Raw genomic sequence first — 16,624 nt, forward strand, 5'->3', positions numbered from 1 at the left:
CCAGTAGCTCTCTGATCTCAACTCTTATCAAAAATACAAAGTGTAAAATCAGTAGCAGTCATACTAGTTGAGAGTATTGGCACATTTTTCCAGTACTTACAAATATATTTAAGGCCAATCACTCCTCCTCCATGTACTTTCAGGTAAGTAGGACAGAAACTGCAGAGTCTGCATAGGATTCTGGGATTCTGGCAGGAATCCAATCCCGATCAATGGCAATAGAAATGAATGGAAAGCAACAAGCCTAGGCTAGGTAATGAATGATTGGCTCAAATTTTGAAAGTTACATGTGGGCACTCCTACTACTACGCATAAAATAACTTGGATTTAATTAAAATAGAAACCAATCAAGTAATCAGCGTACAATTTCTGTCGTATTGAAATTCTGAGAAGGCTGTTCAGCAAATAAAGGATGCAAAAAAACTTCAGCTGATATGAAGTTTTTAAAGGCCACAATATGAGGGAATGAGGGAAACCTTGTCAGAGATCAGAAATATAAGGTCGTCTCCACTAGTCGTGCGATTTTAAACTACAGCTGTCCTTGTTTGCACCGCAACCTCAACCTGTTGGTGGAGACATCCTCAGACAGAAATTTCATCCTCTAAATGCCCCTGCTCCTTAAAGAGGCTCCACCCCCACATCATTGTAGTCCATCCCTTCAACCTCTGGAGGTCCCTCCATGGCCTGGGCTCTCTCCACTACAAGATCAGAGGAGGGGATACAGGCCAGAGTCAGGGGCAGAACAAGAATGAAAACATATAAGAAGCAAATAGAAGATGCACACGATTCATGACATAAGAAAGGTGTCGAAGCAAATGTTGACAGTGAAGTTGACACAGAATGTCTTATTATATTATACATGCACAGCTGCATTTTCATTGGTAAGACAGGAATTAAGTCCCTACCAAAATATGAATCTGTAATGCACATTTGAACAAAAAGGCTTCATTGTAGAATAAGGGAAATTATTGGAAATGGACAGAGAGGAAGTAGCATGGGTGTAAACTGTGACACTTCTACTGACAAATGATATAAATAAATGGTTGGTTTACATTGATCTAAATCAAGAATCTTAACAATGCAACCAGCCACAATATTAGCAGAGAGATCTTACAACAATGTTCTTCATAAAATGTATTCAGATCTCTGTTAACCTAGATTAACCTTTGATTCTAGAATCAAAACAGTGGAGTTGAAAATCATCCCAAATGTTGAGAGAGATCTGAAAACAATTTATGAAGAACATTACTTTACTACTTTACTTTTAGAACCCGTAAAGAAAAACTACCTGAAAAATCGGTGCCCTGCTGCACGGTGATGATATCATCATAGTACTCTGATGTGTCTCCCTTAAGCAGCTCCCCTGAAACAAAAAAGGGAACCATTGGTTCCAGATGTTATACTGGTCATAGTGGATATATAAGAAGTGCAGTGAAACTCAGTTCTACCTTCAGGTCCAGATATATTGCCCAAAATTATTTGTCAGTAATAAGAGAGCTCTGTGTAATCACCTGATTTCCAAATTTCTAAAAAAATTCAAAAGGAAGATGTTTCCTCAAACACTCTGCCTCATTGTTGCAGTGGTTTGTTATGCAAACAACAAAGAGATTTCACCACCTCACAATACCCAATTTCAGCATCATCTTGAATAAATATCAAAATTTGTATCTTTGACCTTTTAAACAATTTAGCGTGAATTCAGTGAGAATAAAACAGACTCACTCACCTAGCAGCCAAACAAAACAGACACTCACCTGCTGCACTGCCTGTACTTGGATCTACAGTGATGACATCATCATAGTTCTCCAGTGTGTTATCTGTTACCAGGACCCCTGTACCAGACACAGAAAAGCAAGGAGACTTGAGGGTAATGGTTATACTTCACAACAGGCCTTTGTGGATTATTCTTTGCATAATTCACACCAAAGATATGAATTTTCCAACACTGGACACAATAATGGGCAGCAGTGTAGCATAATGGTTAAGGAGCAGGACTCGTAACCGAAAGGTTGCCGGTTCGATCCCCGCTGGGACACTGCTGCTGTACCCTTGGGCAAGGTACTTAACCCACAATTGCCTCAGTAAATATCCGGCTGTATAAATGGATAACATTGTAATGAACTGTAGCCTATGAATTGGATAAAAGCATCTGAATAATCAATAAATAATGAATAATAATGAATGAATAATGAATAAATGTAAATACCTGCGCTCTCCTCTGTGATGACATCATCATAGTCCTCTCCTTTCTCTCCTCTCCCAGACTCCCCTGAAGCAGAAACAGGCTTAATCCCAGAACATTTACATAACGGAACAAGCTGACCCTTCAGAACAACACTGATCAACACTGTAACTGTGTAGTCGCACTGTACCCAGTGCTGACTGGAAGAAAAGGGATTCATTTAGACCTGACACTGATGAGACATATTTCACTGTCTAAAGGTCTTGGATTTAAATCTTAACATAAAGGCGTCAGAGAATCCACATCACTGTGTCACACAGAGGCCTAAGCAACCCAGTGATAATACTGAGGCAGAATATACTTATAGTCCCACCTCCTGAATTAGATCACTAAGTAAATGGATGAAACAGAATGCGTGAGGGACACTGTTTTCATGTTTATTGTAGCACAGGAAGGATGTAATCTCATAAAAAGGGTCGAGTCACTCCCTATACGCTTCACTCTTAGAACTTCTGTTTTGATATAGTGCCTGATTAATAAACTTAAAAAAAAATCTCCAATCCCAAATATGAGCAAAGCACATCATCACCTACTGTGTCATAGAGGAGGGCTCAATGGGGAATTCCACTCTACCCAAAATCAGACCAACCACAGCACCGCCCCCGACCCCCATCCACTGACAGCTCAGGCCATCCCCGCTAGCCACACCCACCTGCCCACCCACTTACCCGAGAGGGAGTGTCCCTCGCTGTCCCCCACATCTTCGTACCCAGATGGCAGGTCCTCTGAAAGGACACTCCCTGTGAACAGTAGAGGTCAGTCCTGGCTCTGCTTATTGCACACATGAGATGTCCTCTGCTGAGGTCTCTCAGAGTCAGAGAGGACAGGAGGAGTACAGTTTATGCACTCATGCACAAACATACGCCAACAGCAAGAAGCTGTTATTTGTTATCATATACATCATCTTCCGCTCTACCACACAGCCGTGTTTCAGTCTCCCCTTCCTGAGTGGTTTACAGAGCTGTAGCTGAATAAAACGCTCATGCGGTTTCTGTGCTGTAATAACGTGCATACAGTAAGGTGCTTATTAGGCAGGGTGCCGTTAGTCTCGTCTGCAGGAGATGCTCAGATACTCGGTGCATGCTTTTGGCTGGTTGTGGTGAGCTGAGTGTGTGATATGTCAACAGCAGTAGCAGCTGTCTTTCCCAATGTGTGCACCAGTAATATAAGTGTGTGTGTGTGTGTGTGTTCTCACATGTATGTGTCTGTTTACATCTGTGTGTATGTGACTTCTTGTAGTGAGAAGCTGTGTGACATTGTGTTAGGTGCTCTTTGATAATGCGTGTAGACGGGGGGGAAACTGGGAGGGGGTGTTGTCCTGAGTATGTCGAGGATCAATAAGATCTACTCACCCATCGGCGGGGTGCTGTAGGCTCCACCTTTGACTGGTTTATACTCAATCTCCTCATAGACAGCATCACGCAGAGGGGCGTGGTCCCTCACAGACAGGGCTGTGGGAGTGAACATGGAGAGGCAGAGTGAAGCAGTTATGTTAGAGAGACCAGATTTCTACTCATACAATGAACAGACCAACATAATGGTATTCACAAAGTGTGAATCTAACAAATACCTTCTTGCTTCATCAAAACCGTTTGATTTATTGAGTTCATTACGAGAGTTCATTAGTGAAAATGTGTGATCAATATTCTCTCTGGGCCCATTCCTACCCTTCTTCAGAGCTCTGTTCTGGAACAGCAGCACAACCAGCACCACCAGCAGCAGGAAGAACAGCGCCCCCAGCACCAGCAAGGCCACTGCAGGGATGGACAGACGCTGGGGAGCAGGAGTGGGTGCCGTCTCATCTGGGGGAGGAGGAACTAGAAGGAGCAGAGAGTGATTAGACCAATGTAGTCTGATTGTAGTTGTTCATATCCTGGTTAGGTCTGTTTTCTGTAAGTCACCTTGAAGGGAGGGTAAATGCATAGCTATAATTTAATTGCAAAATCGCTATCCCAGCTGTGAGGTATGAGTCAGCCATTCCTAATACATCCAAATGTAATTGATGATAAACCACTTCGTGACATGTGAGAAGTTAAAACACAGCACTTTACCTTTTACTATTTCAGTTGTGAAATCCATCTTCCATGCACCACAAAGTAAATTTGTCGTGCAATTATATTTTGCCTAGCCAAAATACAGACCTCCTAAAATTTATGCAAAAATGGATGAGTGTTCTTCCAGTGTATGTTTGTGCCTTTGTTTGTTTCTCACCTGCACAGGTAACCCCTGCGTCCTCCTTGTGAGAGCAGTCACTCTGGTTCAGTGGGGAACGACAGCAGTCCCACAGGTGGAGCTCGTCTCCTGTGCAGTTCACCTCATCCAGCCAGATGGTGCCATTTCCCCTCCCAAATGTGGCATTGTCTTCCGCCCTCACGGCCTCCCCACAGCCCAGCTGTCTGCAGACCACCTGGGCCTCCCTCATGTCCCAGGAGTCATCACAGACCGTCCCCCAGGAACCCTCAATCCGCACCTCCACCCTCCCAGAGCACTTACTGGGGCCGACCAGCCGCAACTCTGGGGGCTCTGGAAGTGAAGAGGACAGTGGTGGTCAGAGGTTCTCGTTGGTTTCTAAGATACTACAAGACTGAGACACTAAACTTACCTGGGCACTGCTGCACATGTGTCGTCTCCTGCTGAGGTGATGAATCATTTGGGGAAATGTCCTTCCTGGGACCTTCAAAAATAAACCAGCTGTGTTCATGAGTGCTACTTTTTGTCAAAACACCATTTGTTAATGTGATTTACTTTTTATTGTACTTTACTTTGTTGGGGAAAAGATGTATGTGTTTACCTTCACAACTGATTAGAGCAGCCTCTGTGAACGAACACTTGTGACCCCATGGAGAGGAGGGACACTGCCACAGGGACTCATCGTGGCGTCTACACTTAATGTTGTCGATCCATTGAACTCCATGAGAAACTGTTGCTGTATCGAACGTCCCTCTGTCCCCACAGCCTAACTGGCGGCAGATCACGGCGGCAGTGGTTTCCGTCATGTCATTAACACACACGCTCCCCCAGGTGCCATTGTAGAAAACCTCTGCCAGTCCTGAGCAGACTCTGGTGTCTGTCCTCGTTCCCAGTCTCAGCTGTTTGAACTCTGTCACACACACAGGAAACTGTCAGTTTGAGCAAATTCATCCTGACAAGCTTCTGAAACATGGCTGCAGTGGAAACATCTTCAATATTAAAGATGGAGGAGGAGGAGGCAAGGAGGAAGAGGAGACTGAGGAAGTAAGACTTTGGAAGGAAGTAGTGTTCCGCACACAAACGGCAGGAATGTATGAGTATTCAAGAAAAGTGTATATAATACAAAAGTGCCTGGAATATGTGCAAAAAATGTGTGATGTACTCTGTATGTCAGGGTTCATGCAATTAGCAAAACTATTCATCAGGTCTAATTGTACTGGTCTGATCTTTTCATTATTAATAAAATTGTAATAGAAAAACAAGACAAGAAGCAGTTAGATGCACTTGTCTGAAAAAGAAACAGATGGGGTTTTTTTTTTTTTTACTAAAAGTATAAGTCCAAAAAAGGATATAAGCATCACTTTCATGGGGGCTTAAACATAATAAGCACTTACTCACTGCACTGACCATTAATTTTATGATGTTACGCACTAAAAATATTGCTGTAGTTGTGTCTTTATTATATTTTTCAATACTGAAATCTTGTTGTTAAAACATTTCATGTATTTTTAGATGGGGTTTTACTAAAATTATGATAAAAAAATTCTAAATTGGGACTTAAAAATAAGTACTTACTCAACACTTTACCCATTAATGTTCTGATGTTATGCACTAAAAATATTGCTGTAATAAGTTGTCTTGTTATTAACATATATATATTTCTCTTTGTATTTCATGTGCATGCAGGCTTGGTGTCATATCTGTTCTCTATGTTGATTCCCTTCTTCACGTATGAAACAAGTGAGAATTTCTGACCAGGACAGGTCATTATTTATGTAATAATGAGTAACTGATTTCAGCTATCACTGTAATTACTGAACTGTGAAAGAATATAATCTTTAAAAAGTATTCGTTACATTGCAGCTACTGTACAGTGCACCTGCTGCCTCACTCTCTGGAAAGTGAGACTTGCTGACAACGTCACTCTTCTGATGTGGGCTGGTTGCCTCTCATGTCCAGGGAGTGACACTGAGCAAAGTTTTCTGTACCTGAACACATGACCACCACGTCCTGCTTGTGTCCACAGTCCGTCTGTCCCCACTCTGCTTTGGGACACTCCCACAGGGACGTCTCGTTCCCCAAGCAGTCCACCTCATCCAGCCAGATGGGTCCAGTTCCAGGTCTGAATTTGGAGGTCTCCACTACACTGAGGGCCGTCCCACACTGGAGCTGCCTGCACACCACCTGAGCATCCTGCAGGTCCCAGGAGTCATCACACACCGTCCCCCAGGAGCCCCTGTGGAACACCTCCAGCCTTCCTGCACAGTCCCCCCCTCCCCCCACCAGCCTGAGGGACCTGCGGTCTGAGATGGGGAGAAAGAGAGAGAGAGAGGGACTTTAAACCAACTTACATCACATAACACAGAGAACATCCTTATGTGATTTTATTTTGAAAGTGTTGTGGTTCGTAGATGAGACAATAAAGCAACACTCAGGAAATGAGAAAAGAACTAAGCTTTGAGTGGAAGCACTTTGTATACTACAGTACCAATAATGTCAATACATTCCATTACATTTCAGTGACAAACTAAAAGGAAAAAGACTGCAGGGAGAATTCATGAGTAATATGTACTCACTGGAACAGATGATGGACACCTGCTCTTTGGAGCCACAGGTGAGATTGTGTGGAGCGCTGCAGTTCCCCAGGTGAGACTCTTTCCCAGAGCACTGGAAACCTGTCAGACACACATCACTTTCCCCTCTCCCAGATGGAGAGGAGCTGTAGTTCACTGCAGAGCCACATCCCAGCTGTCTGCAGACCACAGAGGCATCCCTGAAGCTCCAGGACCCCAGGAGAACTCTCCTCCAGGTCTGCTGGTAGAAAACCTCCACCTGGCCTTCACACTCTCTCTCTCCAGACAGCTGCACCATCCCATCAAGAGCAGAGAGAGAAGAACCTGCAGATGTCATAAACATCCACTGTCAATTTGTACTGGCATGTATTCAACTGCATGCACTTATTTGTAGTATTTAAAAATTCCAGGTTTGGGACATGGACAAAGAATGTCACTGATGATTGATACATAAAATTCACCTGTTTTACAACTTCATACAACATGAAGTGTTGGAAAAAATCACCCAGCACATGAACAGAAACCTAACCAAAATCTCCCAAAGAACATACAAGAACACACAGAGGATATCAGTCCTCACCAGAGCAGACGACTCCAGCATCCTGTCCATGTGAGCACTTAGTTCGACTCCAAGCAGAAACAGCACACTGTGAGACACGTGTCTCATTCCCCTGGCACTCAAACACGTCAGCCCAAACTGAGTCATTCCCCTCCCCAAACCAGGCCTGCCCCAGCACTGCTACTGCTCTCCCACAACTCAGCTGCTGACAGAGGACATTGGAGGCTTTCATATCCCAGCATGCATCACACACTGTGCCCCAGATACTGAGGTACTTCAGCTCCACTCGACCAGAGCATCTGTCAGGACCATTAACCAGTCTGGACTCTGTGTAACCTACAGACAGGACAGTGGAGTTAGCATCGGACCAACACTGACGTACAGTCAACTTCCCACAACATCTTAAGTTGAACATCATAATGATATCAAAGCAAACTGGAATAGAGGAAGCTATCTTAGTTTTAGCTCTGATATCCATGCATTTGCTTGCAATAACTGCATTATTTAGAGGACAATGGTGAGCTGGATTGCAGGTGCAGGGGACAAGGCAATTCCACTCCCAGGATGGGACACTAGTCTATTACACACATATGCACAGTTGACTTAGACATACACAGACAGCACAAATCTGGATATAAAACATGCAAGCTTCACAGATTTCAATGCAGCAACCAAATACTGCGGCACCATTCTGTCTGCCCAGCATCCCCCCATGAGAATTCCTGACAGATTTGTGTTTAATCTCCTCATGTACGTCTATAGTTCATTTTGTGAGGATTTCCTGTTCAAGGGCTATAAACTGTTCAATCTACTATTCCCATGAAAAACCACTGTGACACGTTTCATTATACCTGAATTTGCCACATCGCACTATAATATTATAATGTTATCAGAAGAATTCAGTGACATTTAGAAGTGAAAATTAAACCGTTTCATTAAAAAACATAGAACAGCAAGACTCTTACCAGAGCAAACCAGTCCCACGTCGTTCTCATGGGGGCAGTTCTGTTTCTGGGTGGGTGATGTTGGACAGAAGTAAATCTGAGATTCATTGCCTCTGCACTGAATCTCCTCCGGCCACACCTGGCCCTCCCCCTTGCCAAACGCAGCTGCACCCCGCACCTCTACAGGAACCCCACAGCCCAGCTCCCGACACACAACCTCTGCATCCTGCTGGTCAAAGGCAGCGTCACACACCGTGCCCCAGGTGTTCCCACGATGCACTTCTACTCTCCCAGAGCACAGGTGAGTTCCTTCCACCAGCCTGACCTTTCGATGGGCTGGAAACCAACAGAGAATTAACTGTGAAAATGAGTAATGACTGGTAGTTTATTCCACAGAGTTAGCTTGTAATCACAATTTTTTCATAGAGAATTGTTGAAATCTGTGTAAATTCTGTACTTTAGAGACACACATCATTATGTGTGTGTTTAAAGAAATATGCAGAGCAAAATCTGAACTCACTAGAATGTGGATGAAAAAGGGTTGGTGTGTCTTACCTGAGCAGATCACTCCTGCATCTAGTTCATGATTACAGTTGTTTTCACCCCATTGCCGTGATCTACATTTCTTCAGTGTGGATTCTGTCCCACTGCAGAACACATCACTCATCCAGATTCGTCCTTTTCCTTGTATTTTCCCTGATGTGGGTGACTGTGCATTATACAGAGCTGCTGCAGCAGCCCCACAGCCCAGCTGCTTACATACCACCTCAGCATCAGTCTCATCCCAGTCCACATGACACACTGTCCCCCACTGTCCTTCATGACGAACCTCCACCCTCCCAGCACAGGGACTGCCACCATCCACCAGCCTCACATCATCACTGCCTGGATGCACAGGAGAGAGATACCATTGGCTTAGAATAATATCTCACAGCCACTGCATAAGGGCACTTGATAGTTACAGATAAATGAATAAATGTAAAGGAAGACATTAAACCAGAAGAACAAAATATTGTGAAATCTAAATGTACATATAATGTATGCCTGGAAAATTGATTACCGCCAAATGAATCAATGCTCTGCACATATTTGCTCAGGAGGAAAAAAAAAACAGGTAACATTACCAATCTCATACAGTTCCTCTGTAGTAGATATAAGATAATATGAGGACTACAGCTCACATGGAAATTATTGGGATGGCAGTATGCCATCAGCTTAGTTGTGAGGATATGCCCCATACTTATAAAACACACTGAGTTAGGCACTTAACTAAATAACTAAAATAGCCCCCGGGGTGTCAGTCATACAAAGATTTATTTTTGTGCCATATAAGCTCATTCAAGCCAATACGCACTTCATTCTGTATCTTCTTATTATCCATCTTAATTTTTCTGTCCATTATGTCTTTTCCAATCCTCCAGTAATCCTACCAGCTCTTCTCATCAATGCTCCAACCGTCAGTTCATTGTTCATTTTGGTCAATTGTGAGTCCACACGCAAACCATTGTGTTATATTACAGGGACAGGTGACTGTGGATTCAACAGGAACGCCACTGTGTGGGGCCAAATGGTGTTTTTCTTTAACAGGAAAATGAGCTGAGTGAACAATCCTTCCGTATGCTGTGACAGAGCCCATTACCTGATATAATCTATTACAGGTTCTTCTGATTTCAAGTCATTCTTAAAAAAAAAAAACACAAACACACACAAAGGAGAGAAAACACCCACAAGGCTGTCACATTATGCCAGATGAGTATCAAGGATTTTAGTCTGCTAAACCTATTGTTCCCATGAAATACCCTCTTGTCACAAAAAACAGTTTTCATCAAGCTCAGTGATAATATATGCATTACAACATTAGATTACCACAAACACTGTCATTAAAAAGTACTAAAAACGACCTTATGAGATACGATCAGACCATACCTTGGTGATCAGATAATTTCTCTTAAAGTTTAATAATAAGGAAACACTTACCAGAGCAAACCAGTCCCACGTCGTTCTCATGGCTGCAGTTCTGTTTCTGGGTGGGTGATGTTGGACAGAAGTAAATCTGAGATTCGTTGCCTCTGCACTGAATCTCCTCTGACCACACCTGGCCCTCCCCCTTGCCAAATGCAGCTGCTCCCCGCACCTCTACAGGAACCCCACAGCCCAGCTCCCGACACATAACCTCTGCATCCTGCTGGTCGAAGTCAGCGTCGCACACCGTGCCCCAGGAGTTCCCATGATGCACCTCTACTCTCCCAGAACACAGGTGAGTTCCTCCCACCAGCCTGACTCTTTGATGGGCTGAAGTACAACAGGGAATGAACTGTTAAAATTGGTGGAAAAGCAGAACACCTTCACTCAGATTTCACTGGTAATTTAATAAAAACAGGTGCATCTTCAAGCAAACAGATGAGGGGAGTGCAATGAAACAGCATTTCATTTGTATTTGTTCACGTGCTGCTACACACAGACAACTATTCTGCTGATTTCACATTTCAAGTTTTCAGCCACACTCAGGTTAACATTCCCTTCAGAAGACATCCTTTGTGGAATATGCAGGTATAGCGACATCGTACATTCTATGCTCTTTCTAGCGTTACATGGTGCTTTTATCAATTAACTACAGAAGGAATAAACAATGAAAAGTATTTTATCCATCTATAGAAGACACTCATCTTTTCCAAAAGATTAATAAGTGACACACAATGCATGCAGCTTCAGCAAAGGCAAAAACACTACTTCAGAAGGCTGGTTTGGTGCACATTTTCAGTGTTCATTTCCAATTAAGCCTTAACTTGTTTGTTTACATATGACACATGTCCATATATGTCCACACTTCTCTATCCTGTAGCCAACTGATTTAGTGCAATTTTATAAATCTGTTCATTACTCCATGTGTAACTGTTGTAGACCAATAGGACAAAAGCACAATTCAGATGAACTTACTGCTCCAGAGGACCATTTGCATTGAAAGATACTGCACTGACTGTTTGCAATTTGGTTTAATTATCACTATGGTTAAAAATTTGCCTAAAATATAGAATTACATCTCATTCGCATAGCAAATTCAGCTTTTTGCTATTTACATTTACTTTACATATTTACAATGAGAACTGTTACTGTAGGAACTTTGAAAATGGCTAAATAACTGAGTTGGTGTTTCCTACCTGAACAGATCACTCCAACATCCTTCTTGTGGTCACAGTTATGGTTACCCCATCCTCCTGAATCACAGTTCTTCAGTGTGGACTCTGACCCATTGCAGGACACATCACTCAGCCAGATTCTCCCTGACCCGGGAAAAAAGTGAGCTCCACTCGGTGCTTCCACAGCAGCCCCACAGCCCAGCTGTCTACACACCACCTCAGCATCTGTCATATCCCAGCCATCACTACACACTGTCCCCCACAGTCCTTCATGGCGAACCTCCACTCTCCCAGCACAGGGACTGCCTCCATCCATCAGCCTAATATCAGCGCTGCCTGGAGACACAAAAGAGAGGAAATTTAGCTAGAGACACGTCTCACAGACCCTCATACAAGTTTTTTGAAGTAAATAAAAGAATAGGGGTCCGGTATTACTTTGGCAACCAATGATTTTGTGGAAAACTTATTAATATTCAAGCCATCAATGCTGTACAGAACTAAGGAGACAATATACTCAAAACTACGTAGGCTCAATCAATATAAACGTCAATGCATAAAATTAGATTAAATTACAAAATGAACCTTGTATTTCTAAAAAAAATACTGAACACGCATTACTATTAAGAATGATTTCCCTGTGAGACTTTAGCAGAGTGCAGCACAAGTGAAAGCCATACATGGAGTCACAATATTGGAAGTAGACTCTTACCAGAGCACACCAGTCCCACGTCGTTCTCATGGCTGCAGTTCTGTTTCTGGGTGAGTGACTTTGGACACAAGTGAATCTGAGATTCGTTGCCTCTGCACTGAATCTCCGCCGACCACACCTGGCCCTCCCCCTTGCCAAATGCAGCTGCACCCCGCACCTCTACAGGAACCCCACAGCCCAGCTCCCGACACACAAACTCTGCATCCTGCTGGTCGAAGTCAGCGTCACACACCGTGCCCCAGGTCTTTTCACGATGCACTTCTACTCTCCCAGAGCACCGACTAGTACCTCCCACCAGCCTGACTCCTCCTGGGGGAATAAACAGTGAAAATCCACAGCTGTACAGCTAAAACATAAGGCCTGAAGAAGTATAAGATCAGTCACTGTGCACAGATTCAACAGAGGGAAATACATATGTGCAAGCAGTCTAACCATAGCAAAAGTAATAACATTGTGCTCCATCCAGTATTTCTTATATAAGCTAGGGCTGCTCAATTATGGCAAAAACCATAATCACGATTATTTTGGTCAATATTGACATCATGATTATTCAACACGATTACTCATTGACTTTGGAAACATCATGCATTTATTGAACTTTTAACAGTGGATTTTCTTGAAATTTAACCCGTAACTTATTTTTATGCTATGTAGTGCGTGTGTTACCTTACATGGTTCGTTATGTTTTCATTAGTGTTAAGATTCTCATAGTTTTCAGTTAGCATTTAATGTTTTTTAAAGTTAAATTGCTGTTTCCTCAAAGCTAAAATTAGCTAGAATTTTTCCAATCTAGTGTTCTAATCTCACTGATTTTAGCGTACGCGCTACACGGGAAATCACACCGGTGTGACCGTAAGCGTGAAATTCAACTGAAAGACAAAAGTTTTTTTTTTTTTTAAAAAAAAAGAGAATTATTTTTTTTTTTATCAATTTCATATATTATATATATGTGTATGTATATATATGTGTGTGTGTGTGTGTGTGTGTATGTATGTATGTATATGTATATGTGTGTATATATATGTGGCCATTAATTAACTATCTTGTTTTCATAATCGCTGGAAGCCAAAATCATAACTGAAAATAAAATGCGATTAATCACCCAGCCCTAATATAAGCAGAAAGGTGAAGGAAGAGGACATGACAGAAGAATCATCTGCGCATTATAAAAGCCAGTTTTTAGTAATGTCTATAACTCCCTATAACCTTGGCATTGTTATAATACAATGAAGCCATATGTTTGCAGATGGGGGAATAGAATTCATCCATAGGAATAAATTCACCATTGCTGCAGCATTATCTCCTGTAGGAAAGGGATACTGATGCATTTATGGGTCATCTAACAAAGTGACTAAATGTAGCCAAAACTCTACATTCCCCCAAAATGTGCTGATTCATCACAATATACAAACTAATGTATGGATGCCTTGAAATCCTAATAAATTCAGATAACAGTTGATATCCTTGAAAAAAAGAAGGGTATGAGCATAAAAGTTGCATTGAAATTCTTTGAAAGACATTAAACTTATTGTTTTTTTTATTTATTTTACCTGACAATAATAGACTTAATAGTCTCTTAAAAACAGTGGTGTAATTTCTTTTCATTGTAATTTGTAAAAATTGGAGTTTTCTCCTCAATATATCATTTTTGAATTAATTTGAGCTGCAGCCATCAATTCAACAGCAGAATTCAGGAACAAAAGGGTTGATTTTGCATATTTGTTCTATATTTTATATCCAGACTAAAGCTAAATTTTGCAAACAGGAAGGGTCAGATTTTATTTTGCTACACAAACATGAGAATATCGTGCTTTGCCTGATTGCCTATGGTACAGATTCAATATATAACAAACCCAATGAGAGGGGATATCTTTGATGGGGTCATTTGCTAAATTTATCAGGTAAAGACTGGTAATACGGTACACTTACACATGCAAAAGTATTATAAAACAATACAATGAACATGTACATAAAGTCCTTTCCAATCCAATAATTTAAAAGAACCATTTGATATAATAAAGGGCCTTTTCTTCATGTAGGGAGAAAAAGGCGCACTGCTGGAGCTGAGATGCTGGAGCAGCTGCAGCAGTCGTTGCTATTTGGAAGTCATGTGACTCCTCTTTTTTTTTCTATTTAATTTTACATTTCAGAAATATTTTTGTTGTGTCCTACCTGAGCAACTCACTGCAGGATGACCACAGTTATCTGTGCCCTGTGGCAAGGGACATTCCAACAAATGGGCCTCTGTCCCCTTACAGGACCGAGTGAGGGGCCATACATGTCCTTTCCCGTACCCAAAGTCAGTTTCATTCATTATTTCCATACCGTCCCCACAGCCTATCTGTCTACACAACACCTGAACATCTCTTATGTGGGAATTTTTGTGACACACTGTCCCCCACTGTCCTTCAAACTCCATCTCCACTCTCCCAGCACAGGGACTGCCCCCATCCGCCAGCCTCACATCCCCATTGCCTGGACAAAGAGAAGAGACGGAGGTTATCCAGTTAGAGCCATTTCTCATCAACATTCATACAGTTTCTCTGTGGTAAATACAAGGATGGGGTAAGACATCACTCTGGCATTCACATTTTGTGATACCTTGCTTAGCATTACATCTGACCTGGATATTGAGCGAATATGTGAGTTTCCTTTCCCTGGCTCCGTTTTCATTCTCCCCTTTCAGTAGAAAGCATGTAGTCGATGAAACCAAGAATATTAACGAAATCTGCAGTGTTAAAAAAAACTTCCTTTGTCCAGTCAATTTCCTATCTGTAGCTTGTGAACAATGGCTTTCAAAACATCTGATACCTCCTTGCTTATAGAAGATCGACAGATGTCAAATGAGGATGCAACAGCCGTTTAGAAAGCCAAACGGAAGAACGTGTAGAATTTAGTTATTTAATAATTGCATGTATCAGATGCGATCAGTGGATGGCAGGCTGTACCAATTACTACTATTATTATTTTAAAAGGAAGAAGGAAACCGTTGTGCGTAGCACCCTCTGACTCGCCCGCACGATGTCTTTGCCTCACTGTAAAGGTGACGCTGCCGTCACTTGACAAGCTTGGACCGCACATCCAAACACCTCAATTTAATACAAATTGATTGCAAGTGGTAAATAGCGATGATAAACTGGCCGCACCATCTAATGAGCGTCATTTTCAATTTCATTGGCAGCGTAGTTATTTATGCTTTCTACCCAATCGTACGATCGTTTACGGACTTAACTCTTGCACTGTAACATGTAAGTGAAGAGTGATATGCGTTTGATTAGGGAGACAATTTGAATCTATACAATCCCTACTTACAATAATAAATTCTTATTAAGGATGGAATGCAGACCAAGCATAGCCATTTCGATAATCGGGTTTCATTAAAATATACACTTGGTAAAACAAATGAGCAGTATGTGTATTAGTAATAATGGTGAAGCTGACCGCTTTATATCTACTTTAATGCATTGATCAATTTTCTAGAAACTCACCCAGCGCAACCTAAAATGCATGACGGAAGTACAGAGCACAAAAAGAAAAAAAAACTTTAGTGAAAACAACTGCCAGCAACTATTGAAAAAAAAAATGCCAGTATATAAATATAAACATATCAACTGTCCCATGGACCTCAGATGGTAAAGATATTTCACTTTGACTGCTGTCACCGGAGGCAGAGGATTTTATCTCTAAACACATCCTCGGTTTGGCGTTTTAATGAAAGATTTTCACAGGAAGTCTGTCTCTGGATGAGCGCTACTTTAGCCCTGCGCTTGGGGTTGAGGTTGACGCAGGTGTCGAGGCTAATGCACTATAACGGAATAAAAATAAACGTTCAAGCCGTACAGTGGAAAATAAATGAAACTATGGGCCAGAAAATAGGCCAGAATTCAACTGAAAAAATGCACCAACATAGACATGCTTCTCTAACAGATAATAAAGAAAAATACATGAAACACGAGAAAGTGTAATTTTATTGAATAAGATAGATTATGCATGGGTACTTATTTACTGACCATGACTCATCCTCTGTCAACATGAATATGAGCAAATGTGTTATAATATTGTGTTATAATTAGAATGCTTTTGTGGTGTAATCAAAAGAAATGCTGCGCAGAGCATGCCACATCTCCCATTTACAAAACCTGAACACTGAAAATTACTCACAAAATGAGGTCTCATGGTATATCCTTATTATTACATCAACTACAGTTAAAAATGAGAATAATGATGATTTATAACCTGATGCATTTGCTTATGTATGGAAAGAGGGCAT

At 41.8% G+C, this 16,624-nt stretch overlaps 1 protein-coding gene across 1 annotated transcript; it reads right to left on the bottom strand.

The window, feature by feature from the left end:
* Positions 1–1,482: 1,482 nt before the first annotated feature.
* On the bottom strand, positions 1,483–15,713 carry LOC118770737 (antigen WC1.1-like). Its single transcript, XM_036518502.1, has 19 exons — positions 15,701–15,713; positions 14,527–14,829; positions 12,355–12,660; positions 11,667–11,981; positions 10,482–10,800; positions 9,130–9,389; positions 8,530–8,844; positions 7,664–7,900; positions 7,001–7,329; positions 6,421–6,733; positions 5,034–5,342; positions 4,845–4,916; positions 4,454–4,765; positions 3,910–4,044; positions 3,595–3,693; positions 2,911–2,982; positions 2,207–2,269; positions 1,755–1,832; positions 1,483–1,526 (listed from the first exon to the last, which is right to left on the bottom strand). Exons 1-19 carry the CDS (start codon positions 15,711–15,713, stop codon positions 1,483–1,485), a joined length of 3,894 nt encoding a protein of 1,297 aa, XP_036374395.1.
* Positions 15,714–16,624: the final 911 nt, after the last annotated feature.

This window comes from Megalops cyprinoides, chromosome 23, assembly GCF_013368585.1.
Source record: "Megalops cyprinoides isolate fMegCyp1 chromosome 23, fMegCyp1.pri, whole genome shotgun sequence".
In the NCBI taxonomy this organism is placed as follows: domain Eukaryota; kingdom Metazoa; phylum Chordata; class Actinopteri; order Elopiformes; family Megalopidae; genus Megalops; species Megalops cyprinoides.

Bases quoted from the DNA above. Each gene is read 5' to 3' on its own strand.
- LOC118770737 (XM_036518502.1), bottom strand. The intron at 4,917-5,033 runs GTAAACACATAC...TTATTTTTGAAG, and splicing joins TGCTCTAATCAGTTGTGAAG to GTCCCAGGAAGGACATTTCC. The intron at 2,270-2,910 runs GTAAGTGGGTGG...TTTCTGCTTCAG, and splicing joins CGAGGGACACTCCCTCTCGG to GGGAGTCTGGGAGAGGAGAG.